Source organism: Melospiza georgiana, chromosome Z (genome assembly GCF_028018845.1).
Source record: "Melospiza georgiana isolate bMelGeo1 chromosome Z, bMelGeo1.pri, whole genome shotgun sequence".
Taxonomy (NCBI): domain Eukaryota; kingdom Metazoa; phylum Chordata; class Aves; order Passeriformes; family Passerellidae; genus Melospiza; species Melospiza georgiana.
In genome coordinates this window covers 78,285,870-78,305,996 of record NC_080465.1, presented here as the reverse complement: position 1 = coordinate 78,305,996, position 20,127 = coordinate 78,285,870, and the positions used below count along the sequence as shown (strand labels likewise).

The 20,127-nt window shown below is 39.9% G+C and overlaps 1 protein-coding gene across 1 annotated transcript in view; it reads right to left on the bottom strand.

Moving 5' to 3' along the window:
* Positions 1-10,779: 10,779 nt before the first annotated feature.
* Positions 10,780-20,127, bottom strand: part of PIK3C3 (phosphatidylinositol 3-kinase catalytic subunit type 3) — a 68,586-nt gene continuing 59,238 nt past the window's right edge. The window contains exons 24-25 of the mRNA XM_058043811.1: positions 15,339-15,464; positions 10,780-11,514 (exon numbers count right to left, since the gene is read on the bottom strand). Of these exons, the coding sequence (XP_057899794.1) occupies positions 11,500-11,514; positions 15,339-15,464 (141 nt within the window). The 3' untranslated portion in view covers positions 10,780-11,499. The remainder of the gene's footprint in view (positions 11,515-15,338; positions 15,465-20,127) is intronic.

Here is a 20,127-nt window from a genome sequence, read left to right as displayed (position 1 = left end):
ACTACAATTTCAGATTAACATTAACAGCTCTAATTGTATTAACTTATGAACTTGTTCATAACAACATCCTCCCGTGCCCAGGAGGGCAGCTAGGGTTTTGAGCCCTAATGCAGAGGAGGTGCTGGCTGATGATGGTGGAGGAGTTAGGAGCTGACTCTTCATAGGGGTTAAGTCCAAGGTTTATAGGGAGTCCAAAGAGAGCTCCATGCCTCAGAGAAACCAGCTGTGAAGAGCCCAGACTGAGTTATTGCAAGAGGTTATAAAGGGGGATGGAAACAAGGGAGGGATTCACGGAACAACCAAAGGGAAGAACTGGGGGTGTGGAAACTGGGGAGATAGACATGGAGGGGCAACAAATTGCGGAATACTTTGAGGGAGGCCCTGACCCCCGACCAATCACTTGATGCCCCCACTGGAAGGTTCTAGAAAGAGGGGATGGGAGGTTGAGAGATTTATAGGGGTCCAGGAAGGAGATTGGGGAATGAATCAGCAGAATTAGAGGATTGACATGGGGGAGAAGGAAAGCAACTCGGGGCAAACAATTTAGGGAGAATTGGGGTACATAGATCAAACCATTACAGAAATGGAACAAAGGTAATAAAAACACAATACAACAGTGCATGACTATAGAGTCAAACAAATTAAAGCCTGGATGCACACCTAATCCACACTCACAGTGAATTCCACTGCTCAGGGTCTGCACGCCCACACTGTGACCTCCTTTGGACATGGAAATGGCCCAATGCACCTCTCTGCTGACAACTAGAAGGATCTGATTCTTAAAATTCTCAAAACCTCTCATGGCTGAGACATCCAGTTAGGAATGCCCTCTGTTTGGTTCTGGCAAGGAACATGCCAGTACTGGCAGGAAAGCAGAACTGTCACATGTCCAACAGTGCCAGGTTTGTTCTGCCCGACCAGCACCTGGCACTGTAGGTACAGGTGCGCTGCCCCCAGAAAGCTGTCCAGTCTGGGAGCAGCTGCAGGGTACGGCAGCTCTGTGGCACAGGTGGACTGCAGACTGCCCCAAGGGTAGGGACAAGGATCAGGGAGAAGCCTTCTGTATGGTTTCCAAAGAAGTTTATTCCCAGAGGTTCAGTGACAGAAAGGGCAAACTCAAGAGCATACATCAGCTTATAAGGGGGAGGAGGTCCCAGGAGAGGATACAATCTTTGACCAATTGGGAAAAATTGGGGGTGGAACACAAGGCGGGGAACACAATGTTTAAACCAATAGGGGACTGCAGGGGAAGAGAATAATGTAAACAAACCAGTGGAGTTTCGAAGGATACAAAATTGATAGGGAAGTTTCTAGAGAAAGGGGCAGGCTTGGGGAGGGCTTGACATCCAATAGGAGGAGGAACAGGCAACAGAGGGACAGATCTTTGAGGAAATGTACAGCTAGGGCAAAACCAATAATACAGGGGGGGAAGGAACAATCCATCCATAATAAAATATGCTATAACAGTACAAAATAGGAAAGATTATAAAACTGCTAGAAACGCATTACGATCAAAAAACACACTGCCACATCTCCCCTTTCTTCGTTTAAAAAAGAGAGAGATGTTTGAAGATGCAAATAAGTTTTTAGGGTTAACAGCAATTATAGAATTAACAATTTTGAAAAGATACAGAACAAAACCTTTTACCTGCAAAAGAAATCTTTTCAAAGTATTTTAGGTTACTAAAATTAAACAAACAACTGACACAAATTCATTTGGAGTACATAGAAGATTCAACTCAACATTTACATGGGAACTAAGATAGTGGTAAAGAAACAAGATTTGACACACTAGTATAACTTTAACTGAAATGGTCCCCACCAAACACCAATGCCCACACACATCCATATCAATACAATTGAAATTAAACAGTTAAACTCAACAAATCTATCCAAAAATAATACACAAAGGTATCAAAACAACTTACAATTAAAACCCAGTAGCTTTAAAGTGCCTAAGATAATTAAATAAACACATTATTGATATGAAACTCATTTAAACCTAAAATAATCTGGACAACAAGGAAGAAATTTGAAAAAGATTTCGAGCAACTGAGATAACTTTACAGTCACTTTTAGTTCCTCTTGTATGGTGGCGGTGGTGACTGCTGAACTTACCGAAAGAGCTGACAGTAACTAAGGAGTCTGTTTCCCTAGATGTCTTCTTGCCAGCAGCTTTCACATGTTTGGTGATGATGAAAAATTATCTGAGTCCCTAGCAGGGAAGAGGATGAAGACAGGACAGGGGAGCACACAAAATGATAGTCTCCGACAAGAAGTCTCCACTTCCATCCCTCTCAGTAGAGACATAACCTAAGGTGGAATGGTGGAATGGTTGCGACCCCTGGGGGTGGACCCTTTGGGGGGAGAGATGGAGCTGGAAGGAAGGGGTTGGGAAATGCAGGGAGAGAAAGGTTCTGGGAAGGAGAAGCCCAAGCGAAGGGCCAAGCCATGTGGCCACCGCCATCTTGTGCTCCTTGGGAACCATTTCAGGGAATGGGGGGACAGACTGCTTTGGAAGTTATTTTGGGAGTTATTAACTGGGAATGAGAGAGTGGGTCGAGGGATTATGGAAGGGTCCCTGACAGTGTGGCCATCACCGTCAGGGCAAAGGTACTGAGGGGACTGGGGGAAGCCAGGGAGACGGTAGTAGCCCTGCATCTGCTGTGGAGGGGCTGATCTCCCCAATCCACCCAGTGTAGGAGAAAAGGATTTAGGGTTGGGGGATCGGGAAAGAGGGGTCTGGGTGTAACTGGGGAAACCAACGTGACTATTTCTCCACCCTCCCTCATGCTTGGGTCAGCTAAATATGGATAATTTTAACCAAAGCTTTCTAATTTAACTTAAACCCTTCCTTAAATAAGTGAACTAAAGTCCCAAATGTGCCCCTACCCAAACAGAAATCTACAGACGGGCAACACAAATCTACAAGTAAATAAGGGATTTCTTGAAGAAAATGGAGAAGCTGCCACTTGATAAATTTCTCTAACATCCCCTTAAAAACTTTAATTTTTCCCTCCCCACCAAGGGTACCCACAACTGGGAAAAGAATCGCCCTCTGCTGTACCGACAGATCAGCACTCAGCCTGCCAGAAACAGCAACAATCCACCCTCCCCTGCAGTAAAGCAAAAAACAAAGATAAAAAAGGGCCTCAAGAGCTGACGGCAGCAAGCCGCTCGCACTGTGCCCAGTGCATCCCCTCCCCTGGGAGCGTGGCTGCCTATGGGGGATTCCCCTAGCTGGGTCTGTCCCAAAGCCCCCAGGGGAACTCACCTGACCATCAGCCTCAGGAACAAAAACCTGCAGGAAAGGTCCCCTACCCAGGAAGCGATCCTCTAGGGTGCAAGAGGGTTGCCGCTTCACCTCTTGGAGTACTACCAACCAAAAAGTGGAGTAATCTTCCAGGTGCACTCATGCACCAGGGCTTCAAACTTACGACTTGGGTCATCCAGCGCCGGTTCCAGCCTCTTTGAGGGGTCTCAGACCGAAGAGGCCTCTCATTGGTGCCTCAGCTGACACAGTCCACTGCAGTTCCTGAAGCCGGAGTCTTTGCCGCCCCACGTTGGGTGCCGAATGCCCTGGTGCCGGATTTGTTCTTCTCCTGGCACTGACAGCACAGGTGCGCTGCCCCCAGAAAGCTGTCCAGTCTGGGAGCAGCTGCAGGGTACGGCAGCTCTGTGGCACAGGTGGACTGCAGACTGCCCCAAGGGTAGGGACAAGGATCAGCGAGAGGCCTTCTGTGTGGTTTCCAAAGAAGTTTATTCCCAGAGGTTCAGTGACAGAAAGGGCAAACTCAAGAGCATACATCAGCTTATAAGGGGGAGGAGGTCCCAGGAGAGGATACAATCTTTGACCAATTGGGAGAAATTGGGGGTGGAACACAAGGCAGGGAACACAATGTTTAAACCAATAGGGGACTGCAGGGGAAGAGAATAATGTAAACAAACCAGTGGAGTTTCGAAGGATACAAAATTGATAGGGAAGTTTCTAGAGAAAGGGGCAGGCTTGGGGAGGGCTTGACATCCAATAGGAGGAGGAACAGGCAACAGAGGGACAGATCTTTGAGGAGATGTACAGCTAGGGCAAAACCAATAATACAGGGGGGAAAGGAACAATCCATCCATAATAAAATATGCTATAACAGTACAAAATAGGAAAGATTATAAAACTGACTGCTAGAAATGCATTACGATCAAAAAACACACTGCCACAACATGTATTTCGGCTTCATACAAATATCTCCATCAAGTGCCCAGCATGATCCATACAAATCTATTCAGCATTGTCAGAGGAATTTAGTAATTTCAGAATCAGCCCATACTAAAGCAGGCATATGGGCATGATCCAGTTTGGCTAAAATTAAGCACACAGTGCCATTTGAAATGGCCTGAGGTGGCCAAGACTGCCATGGCAGGGTGACAAAGACAACATGGAAAACACTGGTATATCCATACTCCCCATAGAGCAATACCTAGAGTCCAGAAAGGATAGTGCTTAAATGCAGGACCTATCTTGAACAAATCTCCTTTAGAAATCCTAATTCATGGTCCAAATAAAAAGCTAAGGATGGTGATCCATACCTGCTAGTCCGGCAAGGCAAATGGGAAGAAGAGATTTTTGGGCAGCTATCCAAGTGTAGTGAAGAATTGAACAGGATCCTGTAGATACTGAAATATACAGGATCACAACATGCATGCAGCTGGTAGCTTTAATCTAGTATAATTAAAATAGGGGTAATTGCCCCAAATCTTTCTCAGTATGGCAGCAACTGCAATAGCCCCAGATTCCTCCTTAATGCTCCTGCATTGCAGTATTTTGTGCAACTGAATTCAAGCATTCAGTGACTGCATCTTCAGACAGAGCCTAAATTGAAGACTGACACAGCAGTCACAAAATTCAGGTAACCTGACCCCCACAGCTGTGCCAGCCTTTGCCCCAGTACCAACCCCAGCACTGAAAAATGGTAATGGATACAAGAGAACTCAGTATGAGCAACAAAACCAACAACCTTTATGACTGAGCAGAAGGCTCAGCACTAAAACTCTTGAGGAACATTAGTAGGTGCATGAGCAGGGACATAAACATGGACAACCAAATAATGAAATAGTGGAAAAGCGTATGGTAAGCAAACCTTTTGTATACACACATAATAGAGATGTAAGACTGAGCTGGAGGCATCCTGATTTATGCTGATTTCCAAGTTTTAAATGAGTTGTTCTTGCTCATTTATACGTCTGAAACTGTAAACAAGAAAATAATCCTTGGGACTCGTAATTCTCAGTTGTTCTTGTACAGCCCCATTTGCATTCCATGTGCTGATAAATGAGAAAAAAATCGTACAGCTATTAGCTATCCTTTGGGCTGTATCTCTTCACTGAATGAAATAATTTATCTGTTACAACATATTAAGTCAGGATCAGATACACACTGAGCTGGACAACACGGATGCAGGAAACATGGACACTGATAAAAATGTGTGCCTGACACAATGTGTCTTGAGGCCATTGCTTGCTTAAGCTGAAAAACTGCTGTATTTCAGTCAGTTTTACCTGTGTATGTACAGAACTGTAGGATCAATTATTAATGAAAGCACAGAAACATTAATTTTCCATATTTTTACTAGACAGAAGGGTGGAGGGAACTGCCAGAACACTGTTTGACAGGAATAGGGGCTCCAGCAAATACATTTCTTCAGGCACCTTTGAGCTTTAAGGTATGGAACAAACAAAAGCCAATGACCCAAGTCTGAACACGAAGTCCAATCAAAACACACAGCTATTTGGCAAGTTCTAATGACACTTCTCAGGTCCACCTCAAATTAAAGCCCCAAGCTGTGGTACTGTTTGTGTGAGACAAGTTAAGAATTGGTTCTGCACCACTGAGTTTACAGAGCTGGGAGGGAAATGCAAGTTCAAGAAGCGAAAAAACTTCAAGGCCAATGGACAACATGCCATGATTGTGGCACAGAGCCTCTCAGTTCTCGTTTCAAAAGTAGCATTTGTCAAGTTAGAAGCAGAACGGGAGCTGAGACCTGTCATCTCCTCGTTTGGAGTAAGATGTCACAGAGCACCTTGTTACTTGGCATGCTGCAACTTGGAAAAGATAAATGCAATATGGCCCAATATCCTTGAAAATGTACCACTACAGGTTTTAGTAAATTTTGTGGATTAACTGTGCAAAACATCTCTAAACTATATAAACACTTTTTTTTGTCCCATATTCGGGATTTCTACAAGCACAGGTCTTACAGGTCTCCACAGCCAGGTCTCTGCCATGTACTTTGCTTTTAAGACAACCTCATTCAGTGTCCCAAGGTTTGCAGCTGTGTTTTCCCTTGGAAAAAGAGAACCTGACCAGAGACCTCACCTGAATAATTCCTTTAAAGAAAGAGCTTCTTGCCATGCCAGTGGATATGCTCATCCTTGAAGTTGGTGAATGACTTAAACAACCATCACTGCACCACTGTCTCCCCTTCACTGCCCTGGGGTCAGCAATCTCAGCATCTGAGTGTGTCACTGCAGGATCAGGGATGTTATCTACATAAGAATGGCTCCCAGCAGAGACAGACAAAGAGAGAAAAATTCCAAGTTTAAGCTGAAATGGAAGCTGCCCACTTCAGGGAATAGACACTGCCACTAGACCAGCTGCGCTTTCATCAGAAATCTCTCACTTGTATGTCAATTAATGAAAATACAGCATTAGAAAAATGTCAGGACAGCTGAATGCACTAAGTAAGTACAACTGACATCATCAGATAAGTGAAAAAAAAACAAACAACCAAAACTAATCCAGTATTTACTGGAAAAGCAAAAGGGGTTTGTCCCTGCCCTGAGGACACAGGAGAAGATGCTACACCATCAGGAAGATGCACAGCCATCTCTCTATACATGCACCAGATATGGAACTTAGGTTACTCCCGAAGTTCAAAGAGAAGAAGTTTGCAGATGCTTTGTTAAAAGCAGATTCCACCTAATTACTTCCTATCTTCTCAGCTAGAAAACTGTTTACACATGTCTGTACAAGAAACTAAACTTTAAAAATAAACAAAACCAAAACCCAAAACTTTTTTTTTTTTAAATAACGAGTTTTTCAGTCTGTAATCAGTGAGAGATGTTAAATTAGATATAAGAGAGAAAACCCTTTGGTTACAATTACCTTTATATTCTGATGCCCAGTGAAAGAGGACACACCAAAAAAAGGCAAATTATCTTCCCACTTAATAGATGAAGTAGAGACAAAGCAATTTGTCACTTTGGGATGTGTATCTTTATGATTTACCTGTTACATAATCCAGTCAATATCTAAACACAGAGCAAGAGTAAGAAAGTGGAATTATCTAAATGTAACTGTGAGGACAACAAGCTGGACCAAAGTGAATTGCCTGACCATGGAAGAAAGGATTCCAGAGCTACCCACAGTGGTTCAGCCACACCTTCACATCACTTTTACACTGCAGGTTATGAACACTGAGCTTTGTAAATTGCCACCTTCTGAGCCCTCACCACTGAAGAGGACACTCTTCTGTCATGGGAAGGAATTCCAAATGGTTAAGTTTTGCACAGCTTCTAATTGCAGAGGTGTTTTATCTGGAATTTAGGTTCCTCCCCAGGGTATAGCTTAATTCCCTTTGGAAAGGACTGTCTCACACACAGCTGAAGTGATTAATGCCTGTGTGTAGATGAGCTATGGATTCTTCCCCAAGCTGTGTTCTCGCTGTTTCAGGCAGGTGAACCACTTCACTGTTAATACTCAGGAAGCAACAGGGGTTGGGCATTTTATCCTCCAAAATGAAATTTCTTTCACCCTTGAAGGGTCCAATCTAAATGACAGAAGGGCAGGAGGGCACCAATATCACACTTTGAGTAGCCTCACTATTACAAAGAATCATCGCATCAGCTGAAGAAGTTACAAAAATCTATTTTAACACAATCTACCTGCAATCTGTTTTCGATGACTCCCTTAAGACTCCTAAAATGTAGGCGCTTCAGATACTTCATAATAACCACAGTATTTCACCATCTGCTGATGATACCAGGTCTTGTGAGTTAAACCTCTCCTGACTACAAACGGCAGGCCATTTAGACTCCCTCTCTTTCTGCTATCCCCACTCTACAAGGGGGTGTTATAATTCCCATTCGCTGTTCTTTCTTCCCTCTTCCAAAGTCATTATTCCTATAAAGCCTTGCAAAAGCTTTTATTTTAAATTGCACAAGAACAACAATACCAGGTAACTGTAAGAACAGGGATGTTTCTTGCCAAAAGTAGAGCTCTTTTGTATTAAAAGCACAGAGCACATTCACATCTTTCTCATTCCTCTACCCTGCCTTCCCCAAAAATCCTACTTTGGAAATTATTGCTTCTTTACCCTCAAAAGAAAAGCCAACTGTGGCACTTTCTGCTCCTGATGCACTGGCAGATGAAAACAACTAAGGACAGTCTACAGTAGGGAAGGAAAAATGAAATTATTTTATTTGCTTCTCCCACCCTCAATCCCAAAGAATCCCGATAGATTCTGTGAGAAAAAAGATCAGTATGAGACCAAGATGAATGCTGAAGGGCAAATAAAGCATCCACAAGTGTAATTTTATTGCACCTTTTACCTCAAGTTATATAAAATACAACTGGTGGTCAAAATAAGTCCATGGCAAAATTACTGACTGTTTTATTTCTTTTGCTCTGTAATGCTTCCCTGGAGGGACTCAAGAAGGTGACTTTTGACAAGTTACTCTGTGGCACACCTGGTACAGCCTGGTTTCCATGCTCCAGTACACAGGATGGAGCTCACTGCCTCACTCCATGCAGAGCTGTGTGTGTGTGTCTACCCCATTTGTGCACTCACACAAATATAAGTGCAGGGTAAAACTCTTGTCTGACATTCACATTGGTACCTTCACTTGACTGGGCTTCTACCTTTGTGAAATACACAAAGGATTTCACCTTTAAGAATTGTACTCCTCAAGACAGAATTTTATGCAGTTATTCAAGGGATTCAGAATTTATTGGAGACAACAGGCACATCATACACTTATGGTGTTATACAGTGATATTAAGCCATGAAAGATAACCTGTTATACTCCAGTAAGTCAAAGGTTTTAGTAACCAGCTTGTTTGGTTTTCTTCTTTTCAACTGTCTGTTTTATTTTAAATAAATTATTCCACATGAGGTGCTAAGAGCCATCAGATTTTACAAAACAGTCAGAACTTTATATAAGACTATTAAAAAAATAAACCTATTGATGTTTTTCAATTTTCAACAGTACTTGGTATTTAGAAGACGAGGCTTAAAGTATAAATGTACTTGCATCTAGTATGTTGTAGCAGTCTCAGTGCTGTCCTGTTCTTCGTTCTATAAGGGTTCCTAAGAGCTAGGGACAGAAGAGGCATATCAGCCTAAAAAATGCCACTAGCTGGATGAGAGACATATCCAGTTGGTTTGTCAGTGTTCACTGTTTCACAAAATTCTTTGGAAAATACACTGAAAATATATGCAGAGTCACTCCACATGCATAAACACAGATGAACACACTGGTTCAACTATTTCCCACTGATTCAGGCAAGCTTTTCTGCTTCTGTGCCTGATATTCTCCATTTAAAAAGTGGACAGTGAAGTCTGGCTCTTCCTACTGTAATCACATTCCACTTGGGTTCACATGCTAATATTTATAACTTAAGAGTACAGTTTTCATAGGCTGTTGCATAGTCCAGCATAAGAACAGGCTTATTCTAAAACACAAGACATAGTGAACAACCATGCATTTATAAATTTAACAGTTTATAAACATCTCTGCAAAGTAAAAATGTGTTCTAGGATGGAGTTGATGTTGTCTTTTGGGTTTAAATAAGGAGACAACTTTGGCCTGTCTGGTCAACTGGTACACACTGGGTCATGCCCATATCCTTCATAATTAGACTTCAGCAGGAAGAACAGGAAGTTTTCTTCAAAAGAAATAGATGAAAAATCCTACAATATGTACAGTTGAAAGGGCTGGGGTCAGAGACAAGAATTCAAGTCAAATGAAGTGTGGCTGCTTCATAAAGATCAGAAGTTATCTGAGCACACAGGATGCACATTAGAAATTTATTAAAAGAATGAAAAAGACCTTTTTTTTTTTTTTGCAGAATTCTCTCTGAACATCTGAGAAGTCCAGGCTCTCAGAATGATACCTGGAAGGTGCCACAAAGCACATGAGAAACAGAGGCAGATGAGGAGTATGTAAGTCTGACAGAAAAAAAACCTAACCACAAGAAAATGATCACTACTACTTCTCCAAAGAAGAGTGATTTAAGTTAAGAGGGGCTAAAGAGATGGTGGATCCTCTGTGGCAGTGTGTGTTCCTAGACAACATGAGCACCAAGCAACTAGGGCAATGCAGTTCTTAAGTCATACATACAGGATAAAAAAGGGACAACAGCGCAAAGTAAAATTGATTCACAAATACCAGTCAGATTCACATTCAAATAGGTCCCTCTTATCTTTATAATTTGGAAGGATTTCTTCGTGACTAAAAATGTTATTTAAAAAAATACAGGACTATTAGAGCACACTTTGAAGAGAGCCACACATTTATGAAGAGCTAATTACATTATTGATCATACAAACCAGATTCATTATGAACTCAACATGTGGCACAAAAGTAATTTCATGAGTGGTGTTATTCCAGCATCAAGTAAACTGAGAAGTGAAAATCCTTGCAAAAAGACAGTAGTTACAAAAATAATCCTCTAGTGTGCCATGTCTCAGCAAGTGAGATTAAAAAGACAAAACAGAACACCTCAAGACTGCAACAACAAAGGTTTTTATTAGAGTGAAGAATATATAATCACTGTACAGAAAACATTTAGAGTTCAAGCGTGAAATACTGAACTGCTCACTGTGCATTCCCATCGCTGAGCATGTTAGCAATCATTTAATTGGCTGCCTACAGCTGGGGTAACTTATCAGTAGTTAAAAACACTTTGTAAGCAGGCAAAAAATGACTGTCCATTCTAAATGATAACATTGCCAAAGGCAGGAAATAAAGGATCCTATGAATTACATTTAAAACTTATTCAGGGAACAGAGTGGGTGGGGAGGGACAGGAGAGGATTAACATAGTTTTGTGAGGGGTTTTTCTGCACCAAGAAACTGTAGCGTCCCTGCTTTAGCTTTGTATCTACTTCTGGTTTTAAATAAGAAAATATATTAACATGTACAAGAATTCACCATTAAATCCAACCTCTTCCAGTTATCTTTGGCTTGAGAGGAAGTTGCTGACTTCAACCTTTGAGGCTCCCAAGGATGGTATACAAACAATGATATTCCTTTAAAAAAATGGTTGGTTTTAAACCTTTAATGAACAGAGATTCAAAAAGCTTCTCTACCTTCTGAGTTCTCAGTTCTTCACACTATTAAATCTGCAGCTTTTGCCTTCCAAAACTGTTTGGTTAAGTCCACAAGGGCTTGAGAAAAGTCTCTGTTTTGTGAATTTGCTTGTTTCCACCATGAGCAGGCAAAAAGCTTATTTTCTCCAATACTGAAGGAAAAGAAAAGAAAAAAACACAGCAGCACAGAGATTACTCAATCTGCTTTACTCTCAAAGAACAAATGCTATGCACAAATTGAACTCTGTGTTTAAAAACATGGTGAAATGTGTAAGGGTAGATGACTTTCACAACCTTTTAAGGGAAAAAGCAGACGCTAACTCTATATACCCCTTTGACAAATTATTTTATCCAATATATACAGTCCTGCTGGTAGACATTCCCTATCTTATTTTGACATCCAGTAGGAAGAAAAACAGAAGCCCTGTGCTGAGGTGCTGCATTCTCTGATGCAGAAGCACTGGGGTTACTGCCAGGAGATACTCTAAATCCATGGAACTTCTACAGCTGAAACTGAGTTTGCTCCTAAGCAGATATCAGCCAAGCATTAATAAACCCCCAAAACTGTACAGTTACAGTTTAGGTGAGACACCCTGTATCCCACAAGCTTTCACTTTTCTAATCACTGCTTACCATTTCAGCCCTGAATACAACTGACTTGATTTGTAAATTTACAAGGGAAATAAAATGTGAAACTAGACACTTAACTGTAGATTGTTACCTTCTCTACAGAAATAAATAATGCTGCTAAAATGAAAATGACTCTCCAGGGAGAAATGGCTATCCAGTCTTCATTAGTGTCAACTAAAATTAGTATGCACCTTTTCCTCCTCTTGAGAACTATTGTACAAAACCATTAGCTTATTCTAAATGCTGAATTTATTTACTTTTGAGACAACTTTTTTTTATAACCATTAAGGAGACAGGCAATGCAGGAAAAGGTGTGTAAAATATCTGATAAAATAACAGATTAGAGACACATTAGAAATTAAACTAAAGGCTTCATAACACAGCTGTAAACTGAACACAATTTAGAATATTATTATAAAAGAAGAATACTGAGCTGATTCCAAAACATCCAGATTGCTTTATCCAAGAGCTTTACTTAATGCAGAGTGACATACAGAACACTGAAAACACCATGGTTACTATAATAACCAGCCTTGTTAAAAAGCTCTTAAGTGCTGCAGTAGATTGCGCAGATTCCTCACAGGCCTATTCTGAAGGCAGTAAAAGAATAAATATCTACTGATAAACAAAAAATGTGTTGAACAGCATTTGGAATTAAATACTGTGTGGCATTAGGCCAAATCTGCTGTTTACACTTGTGACTTGTGTCGTAACACCTGCGTGGCATTGGGGTTTTTTCCAGAAAACTTATAAGACTATGAAGAACAAGGCCACTGGCAATTCCATGCAGAATTACAGATGAAGGAAGGGAAAGCTTCAATTGGCCATTGAGTAAGATGATCCCTTTACAGCAAATTCACAACCCATTAACTGTTCATTTGTTTAACGATTTGCAGACTCCATGAAGACTACAGCAGCAAATTCTTAAGACTGCCTCGGACAAAAAAAAAAATGATTTTGACTGATGAAGTAATAAATATTGCTAAGAAGCCTCCCATTTCACCCATAATATAGAGAATTGATATTAATTACACTTACTTTTCATTGGATTCTTTTTAAGTATTTAAAAAAATACATTAATAAACCACAGATTCTTAAGACTTGTCAACTGCTGATTAATCTTTGTCTATTGTTTTTGCATCCTCCTCACACTTGCAATCCAGTATCTTTGCAGGAGAAAGCCTGCAAGCCTAAATTTTTTAGAGTGCGAATAAAGGCAGTAACTAGAACTCCAAAACTAGCGTCACATGGAGTCATGAGATGCCTACAGCACTTGCAAATCAAGACACTTGTTTTTCATTCTAGGCACCAGATGCCTGAAGCAGAAAGGAAAGCTAAAAGCACACAGGTTGCACACTCTGCAGCAGTGCACAAAGATTGCACAGAGCCTCAGGAAAATACCTCTGTGATGAAATTCAGCATGGGCCAGCTGAAGGGGTAAAAACCACAAAATGAGATAACTGTGTCACATCTGCTTATTTGGTGTCCAAAGTGTAATAAACCAGTGGGCTTGCACATTAACCCCCAAAAATATGAATGGAAGATGCAATCAGTGCCTGCTGGAATGTGTATCAGCATTTTGCTTAGAACATCATTCCTGGGAGGCAGAATCACAGAATGGTTTCGTTGGAGGGATCTTAAAGACCAACTAATCCTAGACCCTATTCCATAGGCAGGGAGACCCTCCACTAGACCAGGTTGCTCAGAGCCCCATCCTACAGAAACCTGGAACATTCTTGGGTACTTTTAAATATTCTGAACAAATCTGTTATTTTAAAACCAGGGAAAAAAGATCAAGCAAAACAAGCCTGAATGGAAAAGGAGAAGGTCACCTGAATCCAACCTGTAATACACTTTCACAAATGCAGTAACAATTATCTGGGAGAGTGTGGCATTCACCTCAGGCCAATGAAGTAAAAAGGCATGTCTTAAAAAAAAAAAGTGACTGTCAGTATGTAATGAAAACAAAGGTCTACACACATACTGGACAAACTTAAACCTTCAACCTTGAATATTTCTAATAGCTTTTACTTTTTTTATTTGAACCCTAAGGCAGATGCCAGGCATTTTTCACTTTGTCTTATGAAATTCCCATTCTCCATCCAAAGTTCAAAATAATCCATAGTGAATGACAACAAATTTTGCATCATTTCCATATAATTACACTTCCTTCTTTTACATCTCATAAAACATCACCTTAATTAAATATATACATAAATGGAAATTACATTATTTCTTCTCATCCTGCTCTACAGTGCAATTCTTCAAAATAAAAACTAAGTTTGAAGAAAAGAACAGATGCTTTTTAGCAAAATAGATAGCCATAAGAATAGTTCTCCACAGTTCATACCAGAATTTGACTGGCCTTTTGAAGAAAAAATCAATTAAAAATCAGGATAATGACTGGCTTTTCAAAGCAGTTGAATTTTTTCTCCTAATTCCATTTCTTGTCATGGTCTAATACTTAAGGAAAATAGTGTAATGTCTCAAATCCACGATAAACACAAACTAAATGTCAGACGGTTTTAAGGAAAAAAAAAAGAATTGGAAATTCAAAGCAGAAATGCTTTTGTAAAGACAGTTTTATTTAACACGGGAATCAAGTATTTTATTGTCTTAGTGTGTATTGTAGTAATACAGCACAGAATAAAAGATGTTGGGGTAAACACATCATTCTTCATAGAGGGTATATTGTAAAAACAAAAATAACAGAGCCAATAATCTATTGTCACCCAGATCATCACCAAGAAGGGTCCTGTAAGGTCTTCCTGGACCCTTTCTGTTCCAGTCTGAACAATCCCAGCTCTCTCAGACTGTCTCCCTAACAGAGGTGCTCCAGCCCTCTGATAACATTTGAAGTGCTCTGGACCTTCTCCAGCAGGTCCCTGTGGTTCCTGTGCTGGGAGCCCAGGGCTGGATGCAGGGCTCCAGGTGGGTCTCAGCAGAGCAGAGCAGAGGGGCAGAATCCCCTCCCTGCCCTGCTGCCCACGGGGCTCTGGGTGCAGCCCAGGACACGTTTGGCTCTCTGGGCTGGGAGTGCCATGGCTGGGCCATGTGCAGCCTCTCACCCACAGCACCCCCAAGCCCTTCTGGGCACGGCTGCTCTGGGGCTGCTCATGCTCAGCCTGGATGGGCATCAGAAGTTGGTCCCAGACACCAGACCTTGCATGATTGCTATGGTGCTTCAAAATGTTTTATAGGACCTCTACAAGCTTGTTCTCCAGTCCTTACAACTAAAAGTTTCATCTTGTAGTAAAATGAACTAAAATATCTCACAGTGATGAATCTACCACTCACAACCTCTCAGCTACCACAGAGCCCAGCAGCAGAGAAGAAAACACCTCACCTGTGCAAACTTGTGTATCTGCTCCACGACAGCTGCAAAGAGGGCATGGACACTCTCATCAATTAGACTCTGCATGTAATGGACAGCTTCTTCATCAGACAGGTCCAGACGAAACTTGTCCTGCACCTGGAATGGGAGCAGAAATGGCTAAAATTAGTTCAGTGGTTAAAAACATGCATTATTCTATCAATGTATACAGAAGCAGACACAGTCATTTTGGCAGTTTAGTGAAGAATCTCTCTCTTACTTCTAAGCTACAGATTCTTGGAAGTGTACAATGTTATTTAAAACAGCTATTTAAAGTCCTCTAATAAAAAATAGTATTTAAATAAGCTAGAAACAATCCCCTAATTCAAACCAGTAATTTCAAAGCTCAAGGTCAAAAAGTCAAGAGAAGCACTTAGAAATACAAGTTTAAGCAGGACTAAAATCCTATGAGAAAAAGAGGTAATATTCAATATTCTGTAGAGAATGAAATGCTGCTTGAGAAAAAGCACAGAACTTCACCTATTAAATACAAATTTGGAAGAGTCTGGATGATCCCAATAATTTTAGAAAGGATGTAACACTTGTTACTCTAAACCTACTTTCAGGTTAACATTTGTCTTAAAAAAACTCTAAGTAGAGTTAAGTAAAAAATAGGCAGTTAAGAATACAGAATGGGAGGAAAGTCAGCAAATCAACTGTGCCAAAACTGATCTTTGTATGTAAGTGAGAATTTCTTTAACTGTATCCACAGGCCAAGAACACTTGCTTGGAGACACTGCTACCCCTTACATGGTTTTTTCTTTTGACAATAACATTGTACCAGTAACACATTCTGTTACATTTAGTACTTACAACTTGCACATGAGTTAAAATCTGAATGCTCTGAATGCACAATAATTAAGAATACAGCAATACCTGTATTTTCCTATTTCTGTCTTGGCAATGCCAAGAACATCTGTGAAGAGGCAGTAGATGCCTTTCAGTGACTTCCAACTAATTCAAAGAAAACAGTTCAGAACTGATCCAAATTCCCCTAACATACTGGAGGCCCAGCCCTAACTCCACTAAGCCTGGTTTTATCCTCTTCCTCCTTGAAATCTCTTCTGATGAGCCTAGATCCTACCACTGCCTAAGCAACACTATGGCCATCATTTAAAGTACTAGTTACCTTGCAAAGTAGTGCTGGTAACAGAATTTAAATTGCCCAGCAAATTCACATTAGTTGTGGAAGATTTATTGCTGACATGTAGTCATATGCTTTATTCTCATAAAGATAAATCTCAAACTATTCAAGCTCTTGTGGGGCTTGAGTATTTCAGCCTCCTGCATAATGAACTAGGTAAAATGGTATCAAACAATCTCTTTTACCCTATCTTTATGCCAAGTGAGAATGTCTCACATCCTAGGTAAGTTGTTTCAATGATTAATTGTCCTGTTTAACAACTGTGACCTATTTGCTATCTGAATTTGTCCAATTTCCATCTCAAACAGTTGAGCTCATTAAAACTTTTTATATTAAAGAGCTGTCAATCAGAAATCTCTAATGTAGACAAATATCAAATGATTTGTTTCTTAACCTTCTCATGGCTGTGACTGTAAGACAGAGTTAAGTCTTTCCTAAACATTTTCCCTGCATTCACTATTTTTAGCTGGTGACAAAAATGTGAGTCAAATTATTTCAACAATTTTCACAATAAGGTTGAATTTGTGAGGTGATACCACCTTCATGTCCTAATTTGTATGCTTTCCATGCACCAAGAACAGCACATACTCATCAACAGCCCTCTTTATGACAGCAAAAATGCTCCAAGATTTCAGTTGAATGTTAACTGATTTCAGTTTAGCATATAACTCTGTGTTCCTTTCAAAGGTAATACATTCCAAAATAGTGCCCTTCAACACTTTAATAAAAAGCCTAAGCTAGCCAGCACAGTATGGAAAAATTATAGAGTTGTAGAATCCTTTAGGTTGGAAAAGAGTTCTATAAACATAAAGTTTCTTCATTCAAAATAACCATTATAACTCTGTTGCTGATATGTTTGAAGTAAGTATAAAGCAGTTTTTTCTCAACTTCCTCTCAAAAAAATGTTTGATCAATATGAAAGAATGGATTAAGCCAAAAAAGTTCAAACTTTGAATTAAACATGTTACCAGTGAGAGATTCAGCAGATTATTCTAAGAAGTTCTTGTTATGAAGAACTTTCATCTTCATAACAAACAAGAGAAGGAAGTTTATTAACTCCTACATCAGAAGTTTTAGACAGTGAATGACGCACACAGTAGAATCCAACGGAATTTAATGGACTACTCACATGCTTGCAATTATGCAAAAGCTTAAATGCATCCCCAAATTACAGCAGAGATATCTTTCACATCTAGTTTAGTGCTCACAAAAAAGGTAATGTTAATGAGAATTCATCAAAATCACTAGCTCCACTTTCAAAAAAAAAAAAAAAAAAAAAAAAACCAACCAAAAAAAACCAACCATAACATTCTTTTCCACAAGTTTAGTAATCAAATACTTTGTCAATCTTCTAATTTGCTCACAGAAGACCTTCTCAGAATTTTTGCAGTTAGTTATACTTAAGATGCAGTTTCATTCCATAGAATGAATGACTAATTAAACCCACCTCCCACAAAACACACTGGGCACACTGATATATCTGCAAAGAAATTCACCCATGGTTAGATCTCGCAATCAGTTCGCAATTAACAGAAGGATCAAATGATGCCCAGTGTTGAGTCTTTGCCTTAAAGTTTTTCAGCCCTGCATTAAAACTGATTGCTGAAACCTAGATGAGAAGAAATAAGGCAAAATTACAATTTACCGTTTGAGCTGCAACAGCAGCAACAAGATTAATACACACTGACTTACAGCTACTGTAGGAAAGCAGTAGTAATTCTTATCTGAACTCTCTCGAGTTCCAATGTAGGATGAGTTCTAAAAGCTGACAGTTTCTCACAGATGAGGTCAACAGGAAGAGATTTTTGCATGGTGTTAAAAACAGAGCTGAATTCGAGGGGTGAAATTCTGATGAGATATACAATTATCTCATTTTATGCACTTATGAATGATGACCATCATGAAGGCATCAAAGACGACCCACCTGAAGACTTAGAGCTCTCACTTTGATACTTAAATCAACTGCATTGTTATAGTTCAGGATTTGTAAAACAGAGAAAAAAGAAGCTTGATGAATCTACTTGAACTTTTGCTTTGATTCCAGAAAATGAACCATTAAACTCCATTTGATATACAAATACTCTTTTGAAATATTAAATCTCAAGAGGACAACTTGAATGTTCCAAGGATGAAGAGGCCAAATAAGTAAGAATAGTCTACCAAGATACTGACTTTCAACTTGAAACTAAATTAAAGTTGTCCACTTCCTATCCACCTGAACAGAGGATAGTTTAGTATTAAAATCTACAACAAGAGGATTGAAGTTTGTAAGGAAATTCTGTCAGTTACCCTGATACTGTGCCTGTTTTTCACATGACAAAAATTAAAAGGGGAAAAGAATACCAAGGACAGTTCAGAAGAAAATATGGGGGAGTGAAGGTGTGGGCACAAGCATTTAAGTCTAATTTACTTGTGGCTTAACTGTTGATAATGAGAAAAGAAGGGGATCATCACTTACAGCAGAATCACACTGGGGAACTTAGCAAGATAGCAAGTCAGAGAAGGGGAAAAAACCTTTTACAGGAACAAGAAAAAAGAAAAACTACTTCACATCATGATTATCCCAAAAATCTAACACACAGAGGAAGAGCACAACAGCTATCAGAATAACAGTCAATGTTAACTGATTGTAAACTCAGACTCCATTCTTTTCCTTGAATTGTCTTCAAGGAGAAATAAAATGAGTACTGTTTAGAAAATGGCATCAAAGATGTCCTATGAAGCTAATTTCACAGAAAACTTAGAAAACTCACAGCAAGCCTCACAGAGCTGTGTAAAGTAGAAAAAAAAAAGGATGACAAAAAGAAGAGATGAAATATTCAAGAAAACACTAATCATCTTATTAAGAATGGTAGCAAAAGATCTGAGAAAATGGGCAGGCCTGGGTTTTCATTCAGTTGAATGAATCTCCAAGTTTAACCTTCTGCCTTTGGCAATTTTGTGTTTGGAAGTGTGAAGGGCTCAGGATTGAGAAACTGTAAGAAAACACAGGTGGGAGAGTACTACTGTGGGTAAGTGCACTTCCCTGCAGAGTTCCAAGACTCACTTGCACTTCCACCTTTTGTTCTCGAAGCACAAGACTGCCCTCTCCCTTCCACTAAAGAGCAGATTTGTGTGGACTTGTTGTGTCCTCAAATCAGACTTACTGTACAACAGGGACCACAGTTACCATATTAAACTCAGGGACTTTTCACTAGCAAGCATCTTCTCACTTGTAAAACATTACCAGAAATGGATGAGGTACTTAGCACTCAGGGTTAAGACAATATGGAAATTCTGTGGAAACTTTTATAATCTTCAGGGCAGCTCCCAAATCCATATTTCATGGATACTAATAGCTCCGTTTTTCAGAATTACTGGTTGTAGTAATGTATTTTAAAGTGACATATAAGATGTACATATGAGAACCCTTTGTTAATCCTGTTTAGTTTTCAGACAAATTATAAATCAGGCATTCTGAAGACTAGTGGGTGCTTTAGTATTTGTTCTTCCAGCAACATTAGGCAACACTGCTTATGTTTCATACAATTTTATCACACTAGCATGGGATTGCGCATTGCAACTTCAGTTGCTTTAAAGAGAAACTTCAATGTCCTTTGTGTAAGCACTACTAAAATG